At 34.4% G+C, this 23,037-nt stretch overlaps 1 protein-coding gene across 1 annotated transcript in view; it reads right to left on the bottom strand.

Moving 5' to 3' along the window:
* Nucleotides 1-5,916: 5,916 nt before the first annotated feature.
* LOC124362733 (protein kinase C iota type-like) overlaps nt 5,917-23,037 on the bottom strand; it is a 32,278-nt gene continuing 15,157 nt past the window's right edge. Inside the window, exon 5 of the mRNA XM_046817469.1 lies at nt 5,917-6,244. Within this exon, the coding sequence (XP_046673425.1) occupies nt 6,081-6,244 (164 nt within the window). The 3' untranslated portion in view covers nt 5,917-6,080. The remainder of the gene's footprint in view (nt 6,245-23,037) is intronic.

The following is a 23,037-nucleotide window of genomic DNA, read 5'->3' as shown; positions in this document are numbered from 1 at the left end:
GCCCGGCGAGCCTGCGCGACCGGCCGCCACCCCCCAATCTATACACCACCAACAACACCACCGACAACATTCACCTAAAAAAGGTTAAGGCCAAGTAAATAAATTCGAGTACACATCGCTGTTCGCGGAAATAAACTTCCTGTACCATTCTGTCACGGACTTCTTCAAAAGTATGCATCTTCACTTCACATTTTATGCGAGGTAATCAAATTGTGTACTCTAGATTGGATGGCTCATATACGTTTGACATATTTTAAAAATACCGTAACAGTTAAAGCACTATGTTATATTTTTTAGAATACCAAGGGAATTTTACTTTTTACAACAATAAACGGAAGTATTAACATTATGTCTGACATTATGCTGTAACAATACATAATATTACAATAACAATATCAATGTGTATTTCTAAAACATTAAATGTTGCTAATATATTCATAAAATAGATATTAGTCTAGTATTTATGTACTGTCAGTTTTGTAAACCAAATAAACACAACTGACCAACACTCGAGCCGAGTTTATATAATGACCGCCACCCCGTTGCAGGAAACGTAAACTAACGACCACTGATTGGATGACATCGATCACGTAATTGATTCATCCTGTCCGTTAATTTGGCAGGACGAAATGTTATGCTCCAAGTCGAACCAACTTAGTTATACGACTGACAGTTCTTCATACACATGTCCAATTCGGGTACATAACAATGATTTAAAAATACCGTTTTTCACAATTTAAATTGTGTTGCAATTGTGTAGATGTTAGCTGAGGTTATTGTAGAAATAAAGCTTTAAAGCCGAACTATACACTTTGTCTTTTAGTATCTAAAATTACCTGGAGAGTAAAAAAATAATATTCCAGTTTGTCTATTTCTTACATAAAAATAGTTTATATTATTTTTTTTAATACGTAAACATGATATTATTGTACAATAAAAATATGTATTGATTTACTATATATATATATATATATATATATATATATATATATATATATATATATACGTATATGGGGGAGAGGGTAAAATGGAAAGGTTCTGACTAGCGTTCTTACAGCGTTGTCGAGTAGTATGACTCAAAAAACAACTAAGAATATCTCTTGTGTCTCAACACATAATTAAATTATTACGTGTGTCAACGAACATTCAGCTTGCATCGTCTTACACCCTGCACGAGTACAACCAGCCCAGCAGCCGAGATGCAATCCTAAAACTCAGGATTCGGATAGACCAACTATCGCAAACAGTGATCGTGCATAATAATGTTTGACACTGTAACTTTAAGACCAATACCATTTATCCTACGGGTGCCTTTAAAACAGGTGTTCTCCAATATCCGAGTCTAAGCAGTTTCTGGATTTACCTGGCGCGCCGTTTAGTTGAACAATGCTGTAATGACGAGGACGATGACTTAATACATTATTTTCAATCAACCAACCAACAAATCAATAATGACAAAATCTACAGAGAAGTCGCTTAGACCGTTGTTATTGCTTGGAAAAGGCATTTTCCGTATAAACATTCTTAGGCATCAACAGTATTTTCAGAACCTAAACACTTCGTAGCGGTCAAGTAATCTTAATAATTCCAACTTTACTTGCCGATCAATAAACTGTATAAAAATATGAAGAAGAAAACAATGCACAACATTCCTAACTCAGATGGGGTCAAAGAAATCTTCATTATTCGATCATGACCTTTGCGCTGAGGTATGCATTTCACAGAAGCATTCGTATAGGAATAAAATCAAGTCTGCCTCATAGAACTTTTAACGTACCTCTAAACCTTAAATTAACTTGAGTATCAAAGGGGCTCACACAATCATACATCTAAAGATACAATTTTGTGTGTTCAGTAATTAATGGTGTTCGTCTCCACTACAATAACAGAGAATGAACTCTAATTGTTCACCGTGCATTGCAAGATACGGCACAGTTGAAAGTCTCGCCGGAGAGCAAGGCTGGTGATCTCACATCTGAGTCATGGATAAGGAAGCTTAATCAGGAGATTAGCGAGGTGTGGGTGTAGTCACTGCGAAGAATCAACGTGTCTGCTTGAATCTGGTAACTGTTTGTTACAACCCTGACACATAACCTGTTCAAACTTAACTTCGTACTACACAGTATTGATTTGTACATTAATATAAGTTTATTTCTAGGAATGTTCGGTATTTTAAAGATTTCTCTAAATAACTAGTCGTTATAAGGACACTATCTCATATCCAATAATATAAAAACACAGAAATGTCCATTACTAGTAGGTAAAAGCGGTTAAATTGAATTGTCATTGCGTTTCTAAGTAATAGGGCGGGCTTATGGTTTTCTGCCTGTGGAGTTACAGATTAGGTTGCAAACTATATAGCACAGTTCATGTGCTGTTATCATTGGATTTAATATTGGAGCTGCCACGTAGTTCTGCTGCAGAAGCTGCTGAACAACGAAACAACTCTGCCGCACTGCGGGGCCTTGTAGAAACACGTCGCGATAAAAAAGTATAGTGACTGTAAAAGTTCGTTACAAGCTCAACTATTCTCTCAGCTGCGTTTGTGCGCACGTCTCTCTTTTTCTCCTCTAAAAATTATGTTCACCTTGGAAAATATATTAAAACATACCAGACAAACAACCTTTGTTTTCATAATTCATGTAGCAATGTGCAGTCTGAAAGTTAGTATGAAATTGGGAAAGCACTGCTAAACTAGAATGATGTAACATTAAAAATCAAAGAGATTAAAATTTTTGGATTTAGAGTTTGCGAATGAACCCTTAAAATTAAGTTTTTAATGTAAACTATACAAAATCATAAAGACACACTGAAAAATGAGTCCAGATAATCAGCAACAAAACATTTTATCTTTCTAATCTATTCATGTCGATGTTGGATGTTACGCAACCAGGAAAGCCCTGTTATCTATCAGTTTGATACGTGCTCTTGTTCTGCACAACTCGTCATTCGAGTTCTCAAACGCGAAAGTAAAGTGCAATTATTTTGCTTCTAGAAAGATCACGTTGATTATAGAAATGAATAAATCAGAATCATGCTGAGGAGTATTTTCAAGACACAATAAGTTTACCTAAATCTGTATCTGCAGTAAATCGTAACGTATCGCGATTCAATCTCCGTCAAATGTTTTCCCTGACTGTTCTCCGACATAACACTGTTATGTTTGGGCACCATAGTCCTATTCTTCGATTTATTACACAATAAACTCCTTTCATGCAATCTTGAGATCCCACAAAACTGACTTTCAATGTCTGATGTCAAAGTTATTGCAAAAGATAGCAAGGATATCCGAAATAGTTTACATCGGGGAATTGTTGCATTTACATTTCATGTAGTTATTAATAATGTCTGAATACGTCATTTAAGAACTATTTTAAGATCAAAGACTTTGCTGTATTTACGTTACATCAGCATTTTTCTATGTACATAAAACAATCAAAATATTACAAAAGCCAGATTTATGTATAGCGAGTTTATAAATGATAGAATTATTATTGATTTAAGAATTATTTTCTTGGTAATTTAGATTATATTATATTGTAAATATAATTATAATACGTTCACTTGTATATATTTATTTAGAAAATTGCTAGGCCCTCCACAATTTTATGGCGTCTTCACTGTTTGAATATTTAAGTGATGTTTTCACATTCCTAAGGTTTTTCTATTTACTTTTTAGGTTGTTACGATATTATTTAGATTGTGTGTTTCCTCTCTCGGCGGATCAACAATCAACTGTTTGTTGGGTTCAAGGCCTTGAGGGAATGGAAAGGCTGACACTTTGGCAAACTCGGACTCAGCATCGCCACCGTTGACAGAACATCAACGGCCAGTAGGATCCCCAGGTGTGTAGCATTTAGCTCTAATGGAATATTCGATATGGAAGCACACTAAACACACAAGAATAGAATATTGCCTATAAACTTGTTCTTCATTTATCTGTCCATGAGTAGGCTATTATCTTACCAAACATTACGTCTATTCACCGAGCTTGGATATTTTATTAAGGAAATGTCTCCATAGAGAAAATATCTTCTATATATATAGTCCATTCTGTAGAGAAGGCGAGGAACAGGAAGTAACTGCAAAACACTTGTTCGGCCGTCCTGTAGTAGCTATTCTCGGATCACAATGTATAAACACCCGAGTTTTAGAATTAGCCCACAAACGAATTAGTAGCGCTACAATAACGGGAGTTACATTAAAACTCAACTTCTTTATTTATAAACATACAGGGTGTTCTGAAAAAAGGTGCCCATAAGTCAGGGCGTGATTCCTCACATCAAAATAAGAAAAAAAGGTCTAATTAACATAGGTCCGAAAATGCTTAGTTACCAAGTTATACAGGGTGAAAGATTTCGTCTGAATTTCAGTTCCCCTGCTGCAACGAAGCCCTACGGGTATTTGTTGGCTGTTAATTAAGATGTACAATTTAGCGTACTTTATGTAAAATGAACTGAAAAATTGAATAAAACCGTTTCCAGACCTGTAGCTACAGTAATTTTTAAGATATGTGACGAAATACGCGAAACTTGGTCCCGAAAAACAAGTTACATTTAGGTTTGAAGCAGATTTACTATGTTATGCAGCTGCTTGTAATGTTTATTTAAATTATTATAAACAATGTTACATTGTTAAAACATATGTTTTAAATAGAAATTATTTTGTTTCTCAAATCAAATATTTTAATAAAACAGCTGTTTTAATTTCAATATTACATTTGTAGAGAGCTTAACAGATTTTGTCTATTTTTCATGCGTTTTGTATGTAATTAAGGATTATTTTTTAAAGTTTGCGTTTGTCTATTATAGACTTATTTTACATCTTTCTCTTCGAAATTAAATTTTCTACAAGTACCGTGAAAAAATATTTTGTGTTTATTGTACATTTAACATAGTAAATCTGCTTCAAACCTAAATGTAACTTGTTTTTTTCGGGACCAAGTTTCGCGTATTTCGTCACATATCTTAAAAATTACTGTAGCTACAGGTCTGGAAACGGTTTTATTCAATTTTTCAGTTCATTTTACATAAAGTACGCTAAATTGTACATCTTAATTAACAGCCAACAAATACCCGTAGGGTTTCGTTGCAGCAGGGGAACTGAAATTCAGACGAAATCTTTCACCCTGTATAACTTGGTAACTAAGCATTTTCGGACCTATGTTAATTAGACCTTTTTTTCTTATTTTGATGTGAGGAATCACGCCCTGACTTATGGGCACCTTTTTTCAGAACACCCTGTATAAAGCAGATAATTAAAACAATAACTTTCAGTTTTAAATCGGTACAAACTGAAAAAGATGCCGGTTTTGGCGCTTTTCAACAAACTGCAACTTTAAAAATTCATAATTCGGAAACTTGTGATCCAATTTAGACCAAATTATTATACAACATAGCCACAAGTGTACTGTTTATGTGTACGTAATTTTATAATTACAGAATTACACGAAAGAAGTCGTTATTAAATAACAATCTTAACTTTTATTCTTGGCCGGACGGTTCGGCAGTGTTAATTTACCGCGGAAGGTGCGGCGTCTGCTCGTTTCTACACGCAAACCTCCAGACTGCCCAACGCGATGCTGTCAGTCAGTCATTTCTAGTAACTTGGAAAAGAGTAACGTATTATATCGTATATAGTATGTTGCTCTGTGGCTTGGTGATAGCTAAACAAAGACAACAGAACGTGAATTCTTGATTTTGATGATCAGATGCTACCGAGACCCAGAAAGACAAAGAACAAAGGATTGAATCAAGACTTAGGGCGTATGTAAACACAACTCATAATTTTGCTATCGCATTAGTTCTTGAAAATGCTAGTTTCAGGTATGAAAACTGAAGACAGTGTTCTATCATTCTTGAATGTAAAAGTATAAATCGAGATAAGAAACTAAAAAAGGGCATCAAGTGACAACAATTCTAACACTACAATTTATTCAGAAAGTTATACAAACTCAGTGTATCACAATTATTGAAAACATAATGTCTACAGCCATTTTAATGTATTACAAATACCCCCTTTCGCAACCAATAAAGAGTTCTGAACCAGACAGACCTACAACAAACAGAATCACTGAGATTCTACCGGTAGAGAAAAAGAGAAAAAGCAAAAGCGGCACTACAACCAACGTATTTATTTACTAATGGAATTGCAATAATTGAGCTCGAGTTTCCTCTCCAATCCAGTCTATTCTGAGTACAGTCCAAATACTGGATATTGATTGTTGTGTTGGACAGCAACCATTCTAGAACAACATTTATAGTTGATTGCCATCCACTCACGAGATAACTTGCTATACTGTACTTGTTATGTGTTTGGTCTAACAAAACTCAAAATATTACATTAAACCACAATTTCAATTATATTTCTTTAATGTACAGAAGCTATAGTTTTAGATTTAAATAAGTATCACATATCTAGGTTAACTTCAAAACACATCTAAGAAATGCAAGGTCACTTCTCAAGTACTATGTTTATATTTAAATATTTTATATTATGATTACAACTTCAATCTTTCTGTAATGTTACAAATTTTTCACTTATGAGATTTGATGAATATTTCACCTTAATACATTTTTTTAAATGCTACTCTGAATGGTGTAATAGTGTAGGTAGGTGTTTTCAACCAGTAACATAATATCAATAAATTCAAAATCATGAGTACAGTAGCATGATTGACACGACATTTGATAACAACCAAAGAACTTAGTTTATGGTGTATATAATATTAAATAATACTTAGAAAACTTCACTTTATGATTACAAAATCTTCATTAAAAACAACTTTTAAAATTTGATTGTTTTGGACCATCACAATATTATGTATGTGAGGGAAAACAAAATAAGATTTTTAAGTTGTATAAATATGTCAACTAATGACAATGTATACATTAAAAAATATACAGTTCTCATCTTTTTATCTAAAAGAATTCAATTTACTGTTTGATATTGTACTATAGAGAGTGAAATAATTAGAAACTTTAATCATATATGTGGTAATGACAAATTAGAGCGTTATACAAACTGAAAAAGAAAACTGAATCAAGGCTGCAATACATGTTACAATTGTAATTTTTAATGTTGCATTTTGATAAATTATTTTTTGTACGTTTTTTAATACATTTTATTTATATTGTCTTAGATTAGAACACATTGACAAACCACTAATGAGACTTGATTTTAAAAGTTCCAGGACTGTTTGTACTTCATATTGACACAGTGCCAAACATACTATAGTTGGTACTGGTAACTGACGTGACTATTCTTGAGCAAATTGATGTTTGTAGAACACGTCTGAATAACCTTACTCGCTTTAATGCTGCAGTTGTTTTTGTAAAAAAGTTTTATTGGTTGGCTATTTCATGATGAATTATAAAGACATTAAAATGTTTTATTGTGTTGTGTAAAGTTGTGCAAAACTTTGACAGGGACTTTTTAGATGATGGTTTTTGACCCTCATTACATCATGAGATGATCCTCGTTCAGGACGCACATCCACAAAAAAATGTTACATGTGATTGCACTCTTATGCCATTAAATTGTCAACCAAAATTCTAAGAAATGACAAAGTAGTGCAACAATTAATTAGGTACAGCCAAGATATTTTAACTGAATATTGTAGATACACAAAATGGCATCACAATTTCATTCCGAGATTATCAACTGAACATCTACAAAATCCAGCATAGGATATTGGAACTTTTCTAAATGAAAAACAATGATAAAATCTTAAAAAAAAGTGCTATTACTGGATATTAGATGTGATTTTATAGTTATGATGTAGAAACAAAGATACGACCATCACAAAGGAAGACGGAACATTTCTCCAGCATCAATATCAAGCATATCAATGTCAAGTTCATACTAATGGTTTCCTTTGACAGAATAGATGTTGGCCACAATGAATTTCTTCCACAAGGTGAGAAAATTGTTTCTTCTCTCATAAAACCCTGAAATGTTTGCGTAAGAGATCTGAACTGCTACAAAGTATGGGGTGAACGCCTATTTTGTGTTGCTCATTCATGATTGTTATATAGAAAACACCATGATTATCAATGCTCAAGTCTCAGTAAAAATTCGAATCAGCCTCTGCAGATTTATTCTAGTTTCCAAACTGAAGAGGCCCTTTGAGAGAAAATAGATTTGACAGAATTACAGCATTACAACAAATGAGTGCACAGGATCTTTTCAGATTGGATAGAGTAATAGGAAAAATATATACCTTTAAGGAAATCCTTAAAAAGAACAAATTTTAGTACCTTATCTTTAGTAAATAGGCCTAAATCTGTAATAAAACTTATTGATCTCTTCTTTCAGTCAAGAAATAAATAAAAAGTAGAAAATAATATATTAAAATATAACAATAATATTTTAAGCTGTGAGTATTAATAAATCATAAGAATAATTTGCAAAACTAATGCATAACTATGATTGAAATAGCTCTCACTAAAGTTGTATCAATAAGGTGATTAGGAATTCAGGAGGATGATGTGATATGCCCGACAGGGTGGGTTCCACAAACGGAGGGGACGGGTTGGCGAGACTCACCCTGCATAACAAACTGTGCCTTGAGCCATAACCGGCCTTAAGTCATAAAGCAAAATATCCCAATGAAGAGTTTGAGGTGTACAGTACTTCAGCGTAGTTATTTCAATTGACATAAAAGTATTACTAGGTAAAAAAAGTGTAAACTGTGTATTTATCCCATACAGCACCGATTTGTACGAAAATTGGGATTTAGGTTCTACTTACTCTATATTTCAAAATCTACCCTATGTCGAGGGTTGTTTTTAGGGGTGAAAACCATCCCTATTTGAAAAAGATTTCAAATTAAAATTGGAGCATGTAATTCATTGAAATAATATTTATATCAGTTAAATGAACCTCAATGGACGATTTTTAATTTAATTTATAATTCACCAATCAGTTTCGGCCCTTAACAGCCACCCCTTACGACAGAAATCATTAAAACATAATAATGAACATGTTATTAAGTAGTTATTTAACTAATTAAACAGTATAGATTTGCATAAACATTTGGATTTAAGTTCTATTTACCCTATACTTCAAAGTTGTTCAGTCTTCTACCAGTTCTACCTATCAGTCTTAAATCAGTTTGTTTTTGGGAAAAAAATATTAGAAAATAAATGTTATTTTTAGTTCTTAAATAAGCCCTAGAAGCCTGTTGCATGGGTTCAAATGGATATATTGATATAAAAGTACATTTTCTGGTAATGCAGTAATAATCCCAAATGATTTAACTAGCAATATTAAGCTTTATAATTCAGAAAAATTTCAATCAGGTTGTTTTTCTTAGTCATACTCATAGCCAAACTAGTTTATTCCATAATATGTACAAGGTACAAAGAATATCATCACTTCAATAAAACTAAATACTAATAGAACTCATAATAATTAATGATAACCTTTCAAAATTAATACAGCCAAACAATTGGATGCTATTGAGTTAGTGGATATTTCTAAAGTTGATACTCTACATCTTTTTCAATTTGCTGAAGTATTTGATTATTGCTTATTGTTTTCTATTTATGTAGTAAACATGACAAATTACGTATATTTTATTGGCACTGACACTTGACAAGTTTTATGTAGATGTAACGTAACTAAGCGTTGCTAAATATTAAATATAAAAATTCAATTGTTATTTTTCTTAAACAAGGAACAAACTGCAAAATCACTTAGATAAATCAATTATACTCTCATTTTTAATCTGAGGCTTTTAATTTGTTTGTTTAGTATTATTTTAAGCTACAGAAACACCAATTTTATTACAGTATAATGAATAAATAGTTACAAAATAAATCATAGTTTAGAATTACAATTCAGTAAGCCTACCTCTGTCAGAGCAGAAGGCACAAGCAGTAAGCACGCACATTCTCTTGTGGACGAAGCAGAGGCTGGTGTCTGCTAAACTAATTAAACAGGCCTACTGACTCCCACATGATATGGACAAATTGGTACAACATACAAAGGACTTGACTTTACTTGTCCAGTTCCACTCCGGTTCATCACACGTCTTTGGCTCTCTGACATCATTATTTCAATATTCATAACCGTTATTTTGCTATCTAGATAACAAATCTGTAAACTCTGAAAATTTAATGTTGATTTCAACTTATTGCAAGGTACCATTTATTTCGATGGGGTAATAAATTATAGAAAATTAATCCCAAAACTAAATCATATTAACAGTTAATATGCCAATAAAATTTCTAAAGTTTCAATTTGTAATTTGTTAATGTTATATTTAAAAAATTTTGATATTCAAAGGTAGTGAACTTTGATATTTAAAGTGACTGATTACCTAAGTATTCCCAAATAGGTTAAAATATAAGTGATCAGAAATAAAATAAAAGTTGCACAAAATACAACTAATGATAGTGTCAGAAGAAAAACAATACTTATTATTAGTGAAATTCCACATCAAATATCTCTTTAAATAAATTAAATCTGCTGAATCATTTCTATTTAATAACCATTCTTAATAACAATTTCACTTTCTACAATGTTCTTGGGTATTCAATTAAATTTAGATAACATTTGGGAATGGATAAACCAGAGAAGGAAAGAAAAATGCCTTCATTGGTGCAAGAGTTAGCTCTTGCATACTCATTGTTTTCTTACAATAAAATAATAATAAAGTAATTTTATAAATAAAAATGAATCGCTAAATGTATTGCTAAGCACTAATCTCGAGAACGGCTGGACGAATTCGGCTAATTCATTTTTTTTAATATTGCAGAGAAAAATCTGAAAAGTTTCTCAAAATATTTTATAATTCCACAAAATAATGATAATATTTATGAAATATAATCAAAATTTAACTGACATGAAACGGCTGTTGAAACTTTCAGCTGAAGTTGACCAAAGATACTGAAACATTCGTTTACATTTAAAATTTATGAAATAATGAATATGCAATGTTAATCAGTAGTGTAATGTAGACTGAAAAAAGGATTTTATCAATATTTTGCTACAGATTGCATCAGAATTTAAGGGGAGCACTAGGGCAAAAATTGAAAAAATTATTTATTTTTTAAAATTTTCTTTATCATTGTACAACTTATAACAAGTAATTTGATGTATAAAACATTATATAAAAACATTTTAAAGTATACATAATTAATTTTTGAAATCATTTATGCAGTGCTTAAATACACAAAATTTGCTGTGTGATTTGATACAGTATGCAGTTTATTTCTAATTTGCTTTGGTTTTAGTTTTTGTAGTTAGCTAACCTGATCTTTGTTTATTGGACAGTACAGCTGTTGTCATATTAGTTTCAGTTCTGAGTTTGTCTGTTTGTTTACAAATGATAATATTGTAACCTAATTTATTTTGGTGTTACAGTTCTGTTTATTGTGAGTGAGTAATCAGTTCTGTTTATAGTGAGTGAGTAATATTTTGTTTCTATAATCATGGTAAGACCAAGAAAACCTACGACTGTGTTTAAGAAGAGACCCAATGTAGGTGTTCCTAAAGTAAACTCTGTTTCTAGTGATGTAGACCTAATTACAAACACTACAGATTTGTCTAGGCCTAACTCTCCTGAGAGTCATTTGAAACCTGTAGAATCTGTACCAAAACTAAGTACTTCTGGAAAGAAAATTGGCGACTTGGAAGATGTATATAGTAAATTTAGTTCAGAAGAAAATTTAAATATAGTTGTTGACCTATCTTTGTTGAATTGTGCATTACTTCAATCAGTTGTTTGTTCGAACTGTGGCGATTCCGGAATCCAAGTTATGTTAGTAAGTAGTATTGGTTTGGCCTCAAACATTGAACTATTTTGTAAGAACTGTTCTTTTAGCTTTGATTTTATGACATCTAATAAGTTGAAGGGAAAGCCAAAGTTATTTAAAAATAATGTTCGGCTTGTGTACAGTCTTCGCTCCATAGGAAAAGGCCAAAAAGCGGCCCAAACAATTTGAGGTATAATGAATTTACCTCCACCACCAATTCATTTTGAATCCTACACAGATGTTTTAGGTTCAGCAGCTGAAGATGTATGTTTTGAATGCATGAATGATGCTGTAGAGGAGGCAGTTGATGTAAATGGAGAACGGGACATAGCGGTAGCTATCGATGGTACATGGCAGAAGCGAGGGCATACGTCCCTCAATGGCGTCATAACGGCAACCAGTTTCGACACCGGAAAAGTTATTGATGTGTCTATACTATCAAAATATTGTAAGTGTCCAAACAAAGAAGCTCATAGTCCTTCCTGTAAAGCTAATTACAAAGGCTCTAGTGGTGCAATGGAGGTACAAGGCGCAGGCGATATTTTTCGTAGGTCTATGACTGCGTATAACGTAAGATATACTCAGTACTTGGGAGATGGCGATTCCAAAGGTTTTATTGCTGTCCAAGAATTGGAACCATATGGTCCTGATCATAAAATATCTAAACTGGAATGTCTGGGACATGTCCAGAAAAGAATAGGCACAAGATTGAGAAGAGTAAAATCAGAAAACAAACGTATTATTTTGTGTAACGGTAAAGGCTTAGGTGGCAAGAATAGGCTATCTCAAGCTGTCATTGATTAACTCCAGAGCCTACTATGGTTTAGCAATAAGAAGGAACACAGACAGTCTCGACAACATGGTGAAAGACATTTGGGCTTTGTACATCCACAAGATTTCAAGTGACAATGACCCACACCACGGTTTGTGTCCGAAAGGCGAGACAAGTTGGTGCGGATACCAAAAGGCAAATGCTAAAGGTGAGACTTACAGCCACAAAAATAGTATTCCTGTGGCTGTAATGGAATTTATAAAACCAGTTTTTAAAAGTCTATCTGACAAAGAACTGTTGCGGAAATGTTTACACAGCAAGACACAAAATCCAAAGAAAGTGTGAACGCGGTTATTTGTTCTAGGCTACCCAAAACCGGCTTTGTTGGACTGAAAACACTACATTTCGGAGTGTATGATGCTGTGTCAGTGTTCAATAGTGGTAATGTAACTAAATGCAAGTTGTTCCAAAAACTAGAGATGAACATTGGAAAGTTTACTGTTCTTAGCATGAAACAAACGGACCAACACCCCATCAAAGCATCGGAGCGTAACTCTTCAGATTTCAAAAAGCAAGCGAGGCAAAAGAAAAAACAAGTGAAAAGAAAGTTGGAAGATAAGGAAGAAGACCCTGATGACCTAAGCTATGGAGCTGGCCAGTTTTAGGTACTTTAAACTAAAGTTTTTGCTTACAATTTTATGTATTCATCATTTTTGCCATTTCCCGAAAAAGAGGTTTTTTAAACTTTGAAGCAGATTCCTCAGGAACTACTGCATTTACTTCAACCAAATTTATTCACCAACATACTAATGCACACTTTAACACAGGGAAATATAGATATCTCTAATACTACAAAAGAAAAAAATTAAATATTTTTTAAATTAAAAAAAAATGTTGTAATATTACAAAATTTAATAAAGAAATATTAATACATATTATTTTAAATCCATGTGTTAAAGTGTACTTTAACATGTCTAGAATACCTGGTAAAAATTTGGTTCAATATTATCTTTAATGGTGTCTGAGAAAGCTGTGCTCAAAATATGCAAAATTAACATGGGAAAGATACAACACTCGTGCTCCCCTTAAACCATCTGAGGCATTGAAAATGTTATTTAAACACTGTTATAAAACTGACCTTAATTAAATAAGCTATGAATCTTTGCACATACGGTCCTCAAAACTGGTGAGCTCTCTTGACATTGTGATATGACATTTATACTGTGGCTTAAAGAAATACAGTGGGATAGACACTAACATGTCGCAACGAGCCTTTCTTTTCCAGACTACAGTAAAAAAAACAACAGGTTTCTATCACACAAAAATTGTTATAAACAATTATTTTTAAATGTTTAACTTAGTTTCAAGGATGTTTTACTTTTACCCCAATACCGGAAGTAGAAGATAAGCGATGGAAGCAGATGCTTTTTGACCAAAGAAGTGTTGAAAACAAAATGTTATCTCAGTACTATGTGTGTGTATATATATTTTCTTAATCAGGCAACTTACGGGACTGGAGATATCTTACATTGGAAGTAGACGATTTTTGACAGAATTAGATTTTGAATTAGAATTTATTTCCGATATAAGTGAGCGACCTACGAGAAGGGGATCCACCTTACTGTCAATTCCTGTTCATCGATCGAACTTCTTCAGTAAGTCGTTCACTGTTCAGGCATGTCGCCTCTGGAACTCTCTTCCTGATGATATACGTATTATAGAGGGCCGAGCTCGTTTTGGGGCAAAGGTCAAGGACTTGTTGCTGGCCGGTCTGTGGGGGTGACGGGTGGCGGTGCTCGTGGCGTGCTTGTGGTCGGGCTGTGTGTTTGAGAGGATGAATGTAGTAATAACGAGAAATTCTTTAAAAAGTAATCTGTTAATTTAAGTTTTAATTTAACTTTGTTTGAATTTTTCTACATATTAAGCTGATAAATTTTATTTTTAATTATTAAATAGTATGTATATATTTTGGTTAATTTTTAAGCATTTATTTTAATTTAAAAATTTGTTATTAGTTAAGATCATTCACTGTACATATATCTGTATATTATGTGAGGTTGAGTGGTAGAGAGGGCTAAATAGCCCTAACTCCGCCTCTTAAATAAAGGCATATTTCATTTCATTTCATTTTTTTTCATTTCATTTTGAAAATTAGCATATGTATATATTTTCTTGGTCAGATCAACAAGGAACTGTGGAACAGTTTTTACATTAGACTAGAAGTGAATTTAAACGGTCGGATTAAACATTTTTAGACTGTTTGTTGACACAAGGTTGTAGATATAGAGTTTCTCAGTCATAAATATGTATATATAATACATTATATATATATATATATATATAATGTATATATATATAATGTATATATATATATATATAATGTATATATATATATACATAAAATTTCCTCATCTGGACAAAGGCAAAATTATGGCATTGGAGCTATCTTAAATCAGAAATAAATGTATGCATACATTTTCTTAACCAGTAAACATTATTCAAGCAAATCTTAGCACTAGACACCAAGATGGCCGCGCTAGTCCCGCCCCTGGCGGCCACAGTGCAAAACGTAATCAACTTTCCGAACAGCCCTCGAATGTAGTTATAGACTATGAAACAACACGACGTAGGCTCTTCATATGTGTAACCATTAGTTGGACGATTTGGTTTGACCAGTTGGAACTGTGTTGTTTGATCGTTATCATCGCATGTGCAGGGAAGTTGTTCAGATGAATATTAGATCATAGAACTGATAGGACTTCCACTACCTGTCGTCCAATAAATGTCGCTCTGAGAACAAAAACCAATGGGGAATTCAACCTGCCTGCCGTTTGCTGACTAGCAACAATATTAGTTTAGTCAAAGTTTGGATATGATTGTGATATCAAAACATAATCTCACTTTGTTTGTTTGTACCTATGTAATCTTACGGCCAATCAGAACATGCATGAGGTGCTCATCATTCACAAACTAAAATGAGATGATCAGTTGGCCATTTTTATTAGTTCGATGGATCGTTGGTGGGGGAGGGGGTAACGCAACATAGGGATAGAACTAACCCAGATATACCAGACCAATGCTGAAGAGGTGGAAGTGGAGGAAGCTGCTGTGAATCCAAAGTTCCCGATAAAACCAACTCTGTTGGTTCCAACAGTTGCTAAGGACAAGGAAAACCCTACATGCTCTCTCTTCTTGAAGAGGAGCCCCACACTGAAGGGACCTTCAATTTCGTCCAAGAGGAAGAAGGAGGGCACAGTTCTGAAGCATCCCAAGAAGATTGAAAAGAGTGGACCAAATGAGGGTAGATTGAAAAAATGCGTATAGATAAAACACCTAATTCAGCTAACTTCAACCATGCAAAGGGATCAGAAGTTGAGATCTTGGGAAGGAGGCTTCTCTTACCAGGCCTGGACATAGCCCTAATGTAGAAACCTTGGGTTAATAAAGGAAAAGTCAGAGGCCTTACAACTCAGATTGGTAACCTAATTTATGATCAAACTGTTCTAAACCCTAAAGTCTTTTTCAGTACTGTAGAAGACGAGGCGTGGCTCTAATCCTCGGAAAAGCAATGCACACCATATCTACTGGAGCAGCTTCAAAATCAATTAACTAGTAACCTCTCTAGTTCATCTTCACCCGTGACCTTGAACTCGCTAACAAAGAATCAGAACTCACTTTTATTACTAAAGTAAAGCAAGAAGTGTTGGATATCACCTTAACCAAAGGCTAAATGGTACAAACGTTAAGTGACATGTCTCGCAGAAAGACTCATTGTAAGACCATTGATCTGCTGAATTGATCATTGCTTTGCTTGATCTAGAGGTGAGAGTAAGGATAAATGTAACGTATAGGGTTTCTAATTTTACTAACTGGTGGGGATACAAGGAAGCCCTAGCAGAAGAGTTATTATTAGGTATAGATCCCTATCAGAAAAAATAAATGGAACTGGAAAAGTCAGCCAAAATGGTATAAAATGCTATAATAAAGCCTTGTAAGAAAAAACTGCCCCCTTAGAATCAGTATGCTTTAAAAAAAAAAAAAAAACGTGCCTTGGTGGACAAGGAGGCTAAAAATGCATAAAAATAAAATTAAAAAATGTAAGAAGGACAGATGAATATGTATAACAAATTGCCTAACCGTATAACAATGGTAGCCTAACCGAGAGTAGGAAGGAGACATTAGAATTGCTGCTGGAGACGCATTTTCCGAGTGGACTCTCTCACTTTGAGATGAGAATTCCTATTCTCTGGTGGGGGACAGGATCAGTCAAGAGGTTGCTAGATACAGACAACAATCCAGAAATCTTTAAAGCAGAAAGGAATAAATGGGCTATTACATCCTTTAAGCCCTTCAAGTCACTAGGGTGGACAGAATTTTTCAGGGCTGTCTATTTTTTTAAATAACCTAATAACCCTGTTCAGGAGCAGCTACACTTTTATATTTATTCCAAAAAACTGGAGGATGACATTGATAGTGTTTGTACTGAAGAAAGGTAGAGATACGTCTCAGCCTGTCATACCTAACCTCCTTCATGATAAAAAAACCATGGAAAAAACAAAAAATAGACACATATAGGATTAAACCTTGTTGGTATGCTAGTCTATATCAACATACATACAGCTCAGTCCACAACTGAGCAGAAGTAGTGAAAAACACCTTCAAAGAAAAGGAAGCCCTAGTCAGAGTCTTCGTGAGCATTAAAGAAACTTTGACAAAGTAGCATATGAATCCATGGAGGAAGCACTGGATAGGTGGAGTTCCCTCAGATGTTGTGGATTTCAGCTCTCTTAAAAAGTCGTCAAGTAAGAGCAAAGCTCAGAGAGGAATCTGCCATAATTAAGGCCCTGAAAGAATGTCTCCAAGGAAGGATTCTGTGCCTATTTTATGACCAGTTGGGATGAATGATCTCTTGAATAAAGCAGAAGAAAGGGGTAGAAAACTAAAAGGTTATGCTGATGACCTAGTGCTTATGGTCAGGGGAAGGACTAAAAACATATTGGAATGCCTCACTCAAGAAGCCCTTAATTTTATAATTAATTGGTATCTTGGAGAGGGTTTATGGATTAACACTTTAAAAACAATGTATAGTAAACCTTAACCCCAAAAAAAGAACTTAGATCTAGCTCAACCTGTTCTGCAATGTACTAGATTAATGTATTCTGAAGTGATCAAGTATCTAGGAGTAGCTCTACACAAAAGGCTCACATGGAATTGTCATATTGAAAACACTCTTCAAGCTTTTAAAAGACTCCTTGAGTATAAATGGGAACTAAGAACCAAGATATATTTGATCTATGAGACTATAATAAAACCAATGGTCACATACTCAACCCTTGTATGGTGACCGAAAGTAGAACGAAATACAGCAGCCAAGAGGCTATAGAATCTTCAAAGGCTAGCATGCTTAATCATTACCAGGGCAATGAACTCCTGCCCAACTCTGGCACTGGAAACGGTACTGGGATACACTCCTCTGGGGCAGGAGTGTGAAGGTGATTGCCTATATTTTAAGAAGGATAGATGGCAGTATTACAGGAGGCTGAAATTATAAATTATGTTTTGGAGTGCAAGGTAAAGAAATACTTTTTTTCAAAAACCATATGTCTCCATAGAAAACAGAAATAAGTGGAATGAATACAAAAGAGGCCTACCCTACTATAGGTTTTCTTAGGTTTTACACTGATGGCTCACTTCTAGACTCTAGGGCAGGATTTGGAGTATATTGGCCAGGAGCCAAATTGCCAATGCCCTTAGTGAAATAAGCCACAGTCTTCCAAGCAGAAGTCATGGTAACTGAAACATGCACCAGAAGGCTCAACCAAAGGAGGCCTAAGGTGAATATTTAATAATTGCAAACAGGCAGGCAGCTTCAAAAGGCGCTCGATGCCTGCTCCTTTGACTCAAAGGCAGTAGGGGAATGCAAGAATCCACTAATGGAACTGGCAAAGAATAAAGTTACCCTTGCCTGGGTGTCGAACCATAAAGACATTCCTGGGAATGGAATAGCTGACGCCCTTGCCAATATTGGCTCTGAAAGCCTGTTGGTAGGACCAGAGTCAGGCTGTGGAGTAGTCTTCTTCTACAATGAAGCTCTAATAAATGTTTGGGAAAAGAGTATTATATCTGAGACTTGGAGAAAGCCCTCAGGGCTCAGGCAATAAAAGATGTTTATCTCTCCATATGCAAAAGGATGGGTAAGACTCTTAAATCTAAGCAAGGAGGATATACAACTAGTACTTGGGATGCTCATAGGGAACATGTGATGAAGGTGGATCTAAGCCAGACTGATGAATGCTGACTCTGCAGAGAGATAGAAGAATTAGCTTAACACATGTGGCTAAAATGTCCTTCCATTTGCAAAGCCAGGAAAAAATTCCTAGAGGCTTATCTCCTGAGCCTAAAGGATATTAGAGAACAGGAGCCCTAAAATTTTATAGGTTTCTACAAAAGCCCGGATTCTAATGGTCTAAAACGTAACTAAAGGTCCTTTCTGGATTAAGTGCAGAAACTTGGGCTATTTCCCTAAAAAAGCTCCCAGATAAACACTCACTAGTGGAGGCAAACTCTTGGATTAACCGGTATGAGGTGGGGGGTCACGAACACATCATTGATCATATCGTAGTAACCATGCATGGTCCACACACTTTGTAAACATCCGACAACATCTTTAACCACACGTCATCGATCTTCATTCACAGTTTTACAGATTATGTCATGGGAAATATGATGTCATGATTTCATATGTTCTAATGAAAAAGAAAAATTATTTTTAAGATTTGCCTGGTTCTACAGAGAGATTCCTGACTTATTATTGGTATTTTCCCAGTGGGTTTAATTCCTGAGTTTTTCTTAATTTTCCCAATCAGATGGCCACCCCAGGCATTCCCGAAAGGGTTTCCCTTCATATCCATATTTTTTCTTGAGACGTTCAGTCAATTTAACAATCAGCCTGGTAAGGGAGGTTAGATTTTTCTTCGAATAAGCTTTGTTTATTCCAAATTTGGCCATTCCGTATATTAACTTTCAAATATCTAAATAATCATTGTTTATTTTATGAGCTATCACAGAAACTCATAACAAAGTTTATCACATGCAAATATTTAACCAAGAAAACATAATTTAAACTAGAACACAATTAACCTAGCAGGAAGACACGTTTAGGTCTTAGGCTACTCTTGCACACTATACAGGCTGATATGACAAGTATATATTTCCATACAACAATATGTACATAAATGCAAATTTAACTCAATATACCTTCATAACATTTCCCATCCACCATTAACCTATTTTCGTAACCTAGATGTGGCACAAAATCACATTAAAGGACACCATTAATTGCATAAAAATCAATCCATCGACAGTTGATAGAACAATCCTACAACCACAATTAATGTTGTATGCAAAAACTGGAGTTAACTGATTACATCTCTCCAGGTCTACAAAATATGGTACATAACAGAGCCAATAACCTGTGTGATACTCCAGCACACATCTTGTGTGACCAGGTGGCCATAGATAGCAACAAATGAAATACATCCCTTGCAATAATACCAATCAGTAAAATATAAAATTCTCAAAGACTGATAACTAATGTTAACTAAATATTACAAACTCACTTAATTATATTTAACCCGTCAAAAACAATGAAACAACAGTGTATCCTTACTAGAAGACCACCACATTTGTTACACAAGAAAAAGAAATGTGAAACCCCATGTCACATTAAAATGACACAGTATCAGAACATCATTAAAACTCAATCAAAAAACTTTAAATAGCACCTACTACATATATTGCCTATATATAAAACATTTTTACTTTTAGGTAAATCAAATGATCTAGAACCTTAATATCAAACAAACACAACACAACTCAAATAGCTAATGAAGACGTCAAAACACAAAGAACTTCTTTATTTTGAAATGTTGAATCCATCAAAATATGATCAATCACAAAACGGGAAAAAATAATTCCATAAGGAGATGCACAAATAAAATGCTTATTAGCAAACAAGACCAAGAGAATGGAGGAAGAAACAACAATCAAACTTCACCATAGAGGTAGAAACTATAGCAAAAATGAGGAAAAAGTACTAAAAACACTTCTATTATCCTCATATGCAGTTGATAGCCCTACTCTGATCTCTAAAATAACTTGTGCAGTTAAACCTTGTTAGTACGAATCTCGATAAAACAATTTCCTCAATAAAACGAATTTTTCAAATCCCCTTAAAACTTTTATAACACTCAATGCTACAAAACATGTATATATATATATATATATATATATATATATATATATATATATATATATATATAGTAATTAGGATAATAACCTCCATAAGACGAATTCCTTGTAATTTGGGCTAGGAATGATTAACCTCCATACAATGAATAATCATAGCACAGAACATCAAAAAGACGAACGCGACCTAAATATGACGAATACTTTATGCTCGACCTCTATAGTACATAGTTTTCAAACAAACAGTGATTCAAACGTGTATCTCGACATGAAATCACAGCGGATGCACCCCACCCATCTCTCTTCCTTCCTTATCATTGTTTGGTACGTGCTTGTGCAGTGTTCAGTACTGTTCCGGTTGTGTTTGTACGGCGATCGCAGGGAAAAAGACATAAATGGCGCTAACAGTAAAGTAAAGTAAGTAAGTTAACAGTAAAGCATAAAGTTTTTTATTCATGTGGAAGAAAACCCAGTGAAGAAGAAAATCATCATCTTAAAAGAGTTTAACATCTCTCCAGCCACATTGGCAACCATCATAAAATAAAGAAACAAGTATGACTAAGTAAGTGGACTTTCTAAGTTACACAAATGCACAAAGACTGGTGAATTTTCAGGATGTAGACAAAGCCACTTTAAAGTGGTGCCACAACCAAAAATTTGTCAATTGGAAGCTCCATTCTGCAAGCAAAAGCTCAGCAGTGTGCTGTATAATTGGGACATACTGATTTTCGTGCTAATAATGACTGGATGAAAAAATGTAATAAAAGGAACGATATTGTTTTAAATAATGTATGTGGCGAAAGTGCGTCAGTGGATAGTACAGTATGTGATAATTAGAAAGAAAAACCAGAAAAAACATTACTCAGAGGTATCAGTTTATTTGTCCAAATATTCACCTACGCGCGACCGTGTGAGTCGGACTCCCCCTGACTCGTCGGTCACACTCCGAGTGACGGGTGTGTGTCGACAACTGGGACGGCGGATGCCCGTCTCCTGTTGTACACACCGCGTCACCCTCCTCAGATGACATTTAATGCCTACGAGACTGGGCTTTTCTTCAAGTGCCTACCAGATAAAACAATGACGTTTAAAGGGGACTCTTGCAATGGAGGCAAACTAAGCACAGATTGAATAACTGTGTTGCTTGGTGTCAACACATCTGGAAAAAATAAGCTCAAGCCATTGGTTATAGGCAAGACCAAGAAACTTAGATGTTAAAAAATGTGAACAATTTATCAACACTGTATAAGGCAAACTCAAAAGCTTGGATTAACGGTGTTGAGTTCAGTGCATGGCTGAAAACTGTAAACACAGAAATGAAGAAGAAAAATAAAAACGTCCTCCTGTTTATTGACATTGTAGTATGCACGGAACCATTCCAAATCTGTCAAATATCTCAGTCCAATTTCTTCCTACAAACACTACATCAAAGCTCCAGCCACTGGACCAGTGTATCATTAAAAATTTCAAAGTGAAATATAGGAAGAAAGTTGTTCGGCAGTTTTGAACAGATATAGATCATGGTGTGCAGACTAAAATTAATGTGCTAGATGCCATGTGGATATTAAGCAAGGCCTGCAGTAACGGGACCAAGAAAACTGTTCCTAACCGTTTAAAAAAATGTGGCTTTTAAGTGATAGACCCCGAAGATGATGACAATCAAGCTCTAATGCCAGCACCCAAAGACGCAGAAGTAAGCCTAGCTCAAAACTGGAGCAAAGTTAGCGAAATACTGCAGGTCCAAGAAATGAAGTTTGAAGAATTTGTTGACTTTGATGATGATATAGCAGTATGTAGAGATCTAATGGATGAAGAAGATATCCTGGCTTGTATTCAACCCTCAAATCCTCAAGAAGATGAAGCAGCTGAAGATGATGAGGAGGAAGCACAGGAGGAGAGTGATCAACCTGAACTGTCAACGAAAGATGCAAAAGAAGCTATTGATGTGCTAAAGTATTTTCCTAAAGAAAAATTGTTAAGATGAAAGTGTAGTGAAAGCCATAATCGAGTTAGATTCCACTTTGGATATAGTACCATACCATTCATGCAGCTAAAGAATACAAAATTAATGACTTTTTCAAGACTTGATGGCAATTTTTTCCTTTTTGTGAAATATTGATCTGTTATGTACAAGTTTCTAAAATCATTTAATACATACATGGATACTACATTTTAAAAACTGTTACAGTCTTTGTTTGACCTAGGCCAACATTGAAAAGTATCTTGTTATGTTAACAATGATTCGTATTATGAAGG

Source organism: Homalodisca vitripennis, chromosome 5 (genome assembly GCF_021130785.1).
Source record: "Homalodisca vitripennis isolate AUS2020 chromosome 5, UT_GWSS_2.1, whole genome shotgun sequence".
Classification (NCBI taxonomy): Eukaryota; Metazoa; Arthropoda; class Insecta; order Hemiptera; family Cicadellidae; genus Homalodisca; species Homalodisca vitripennis.
This window is presented reverse-complemented; position numbering and strand designations above follow the sequence as displayed.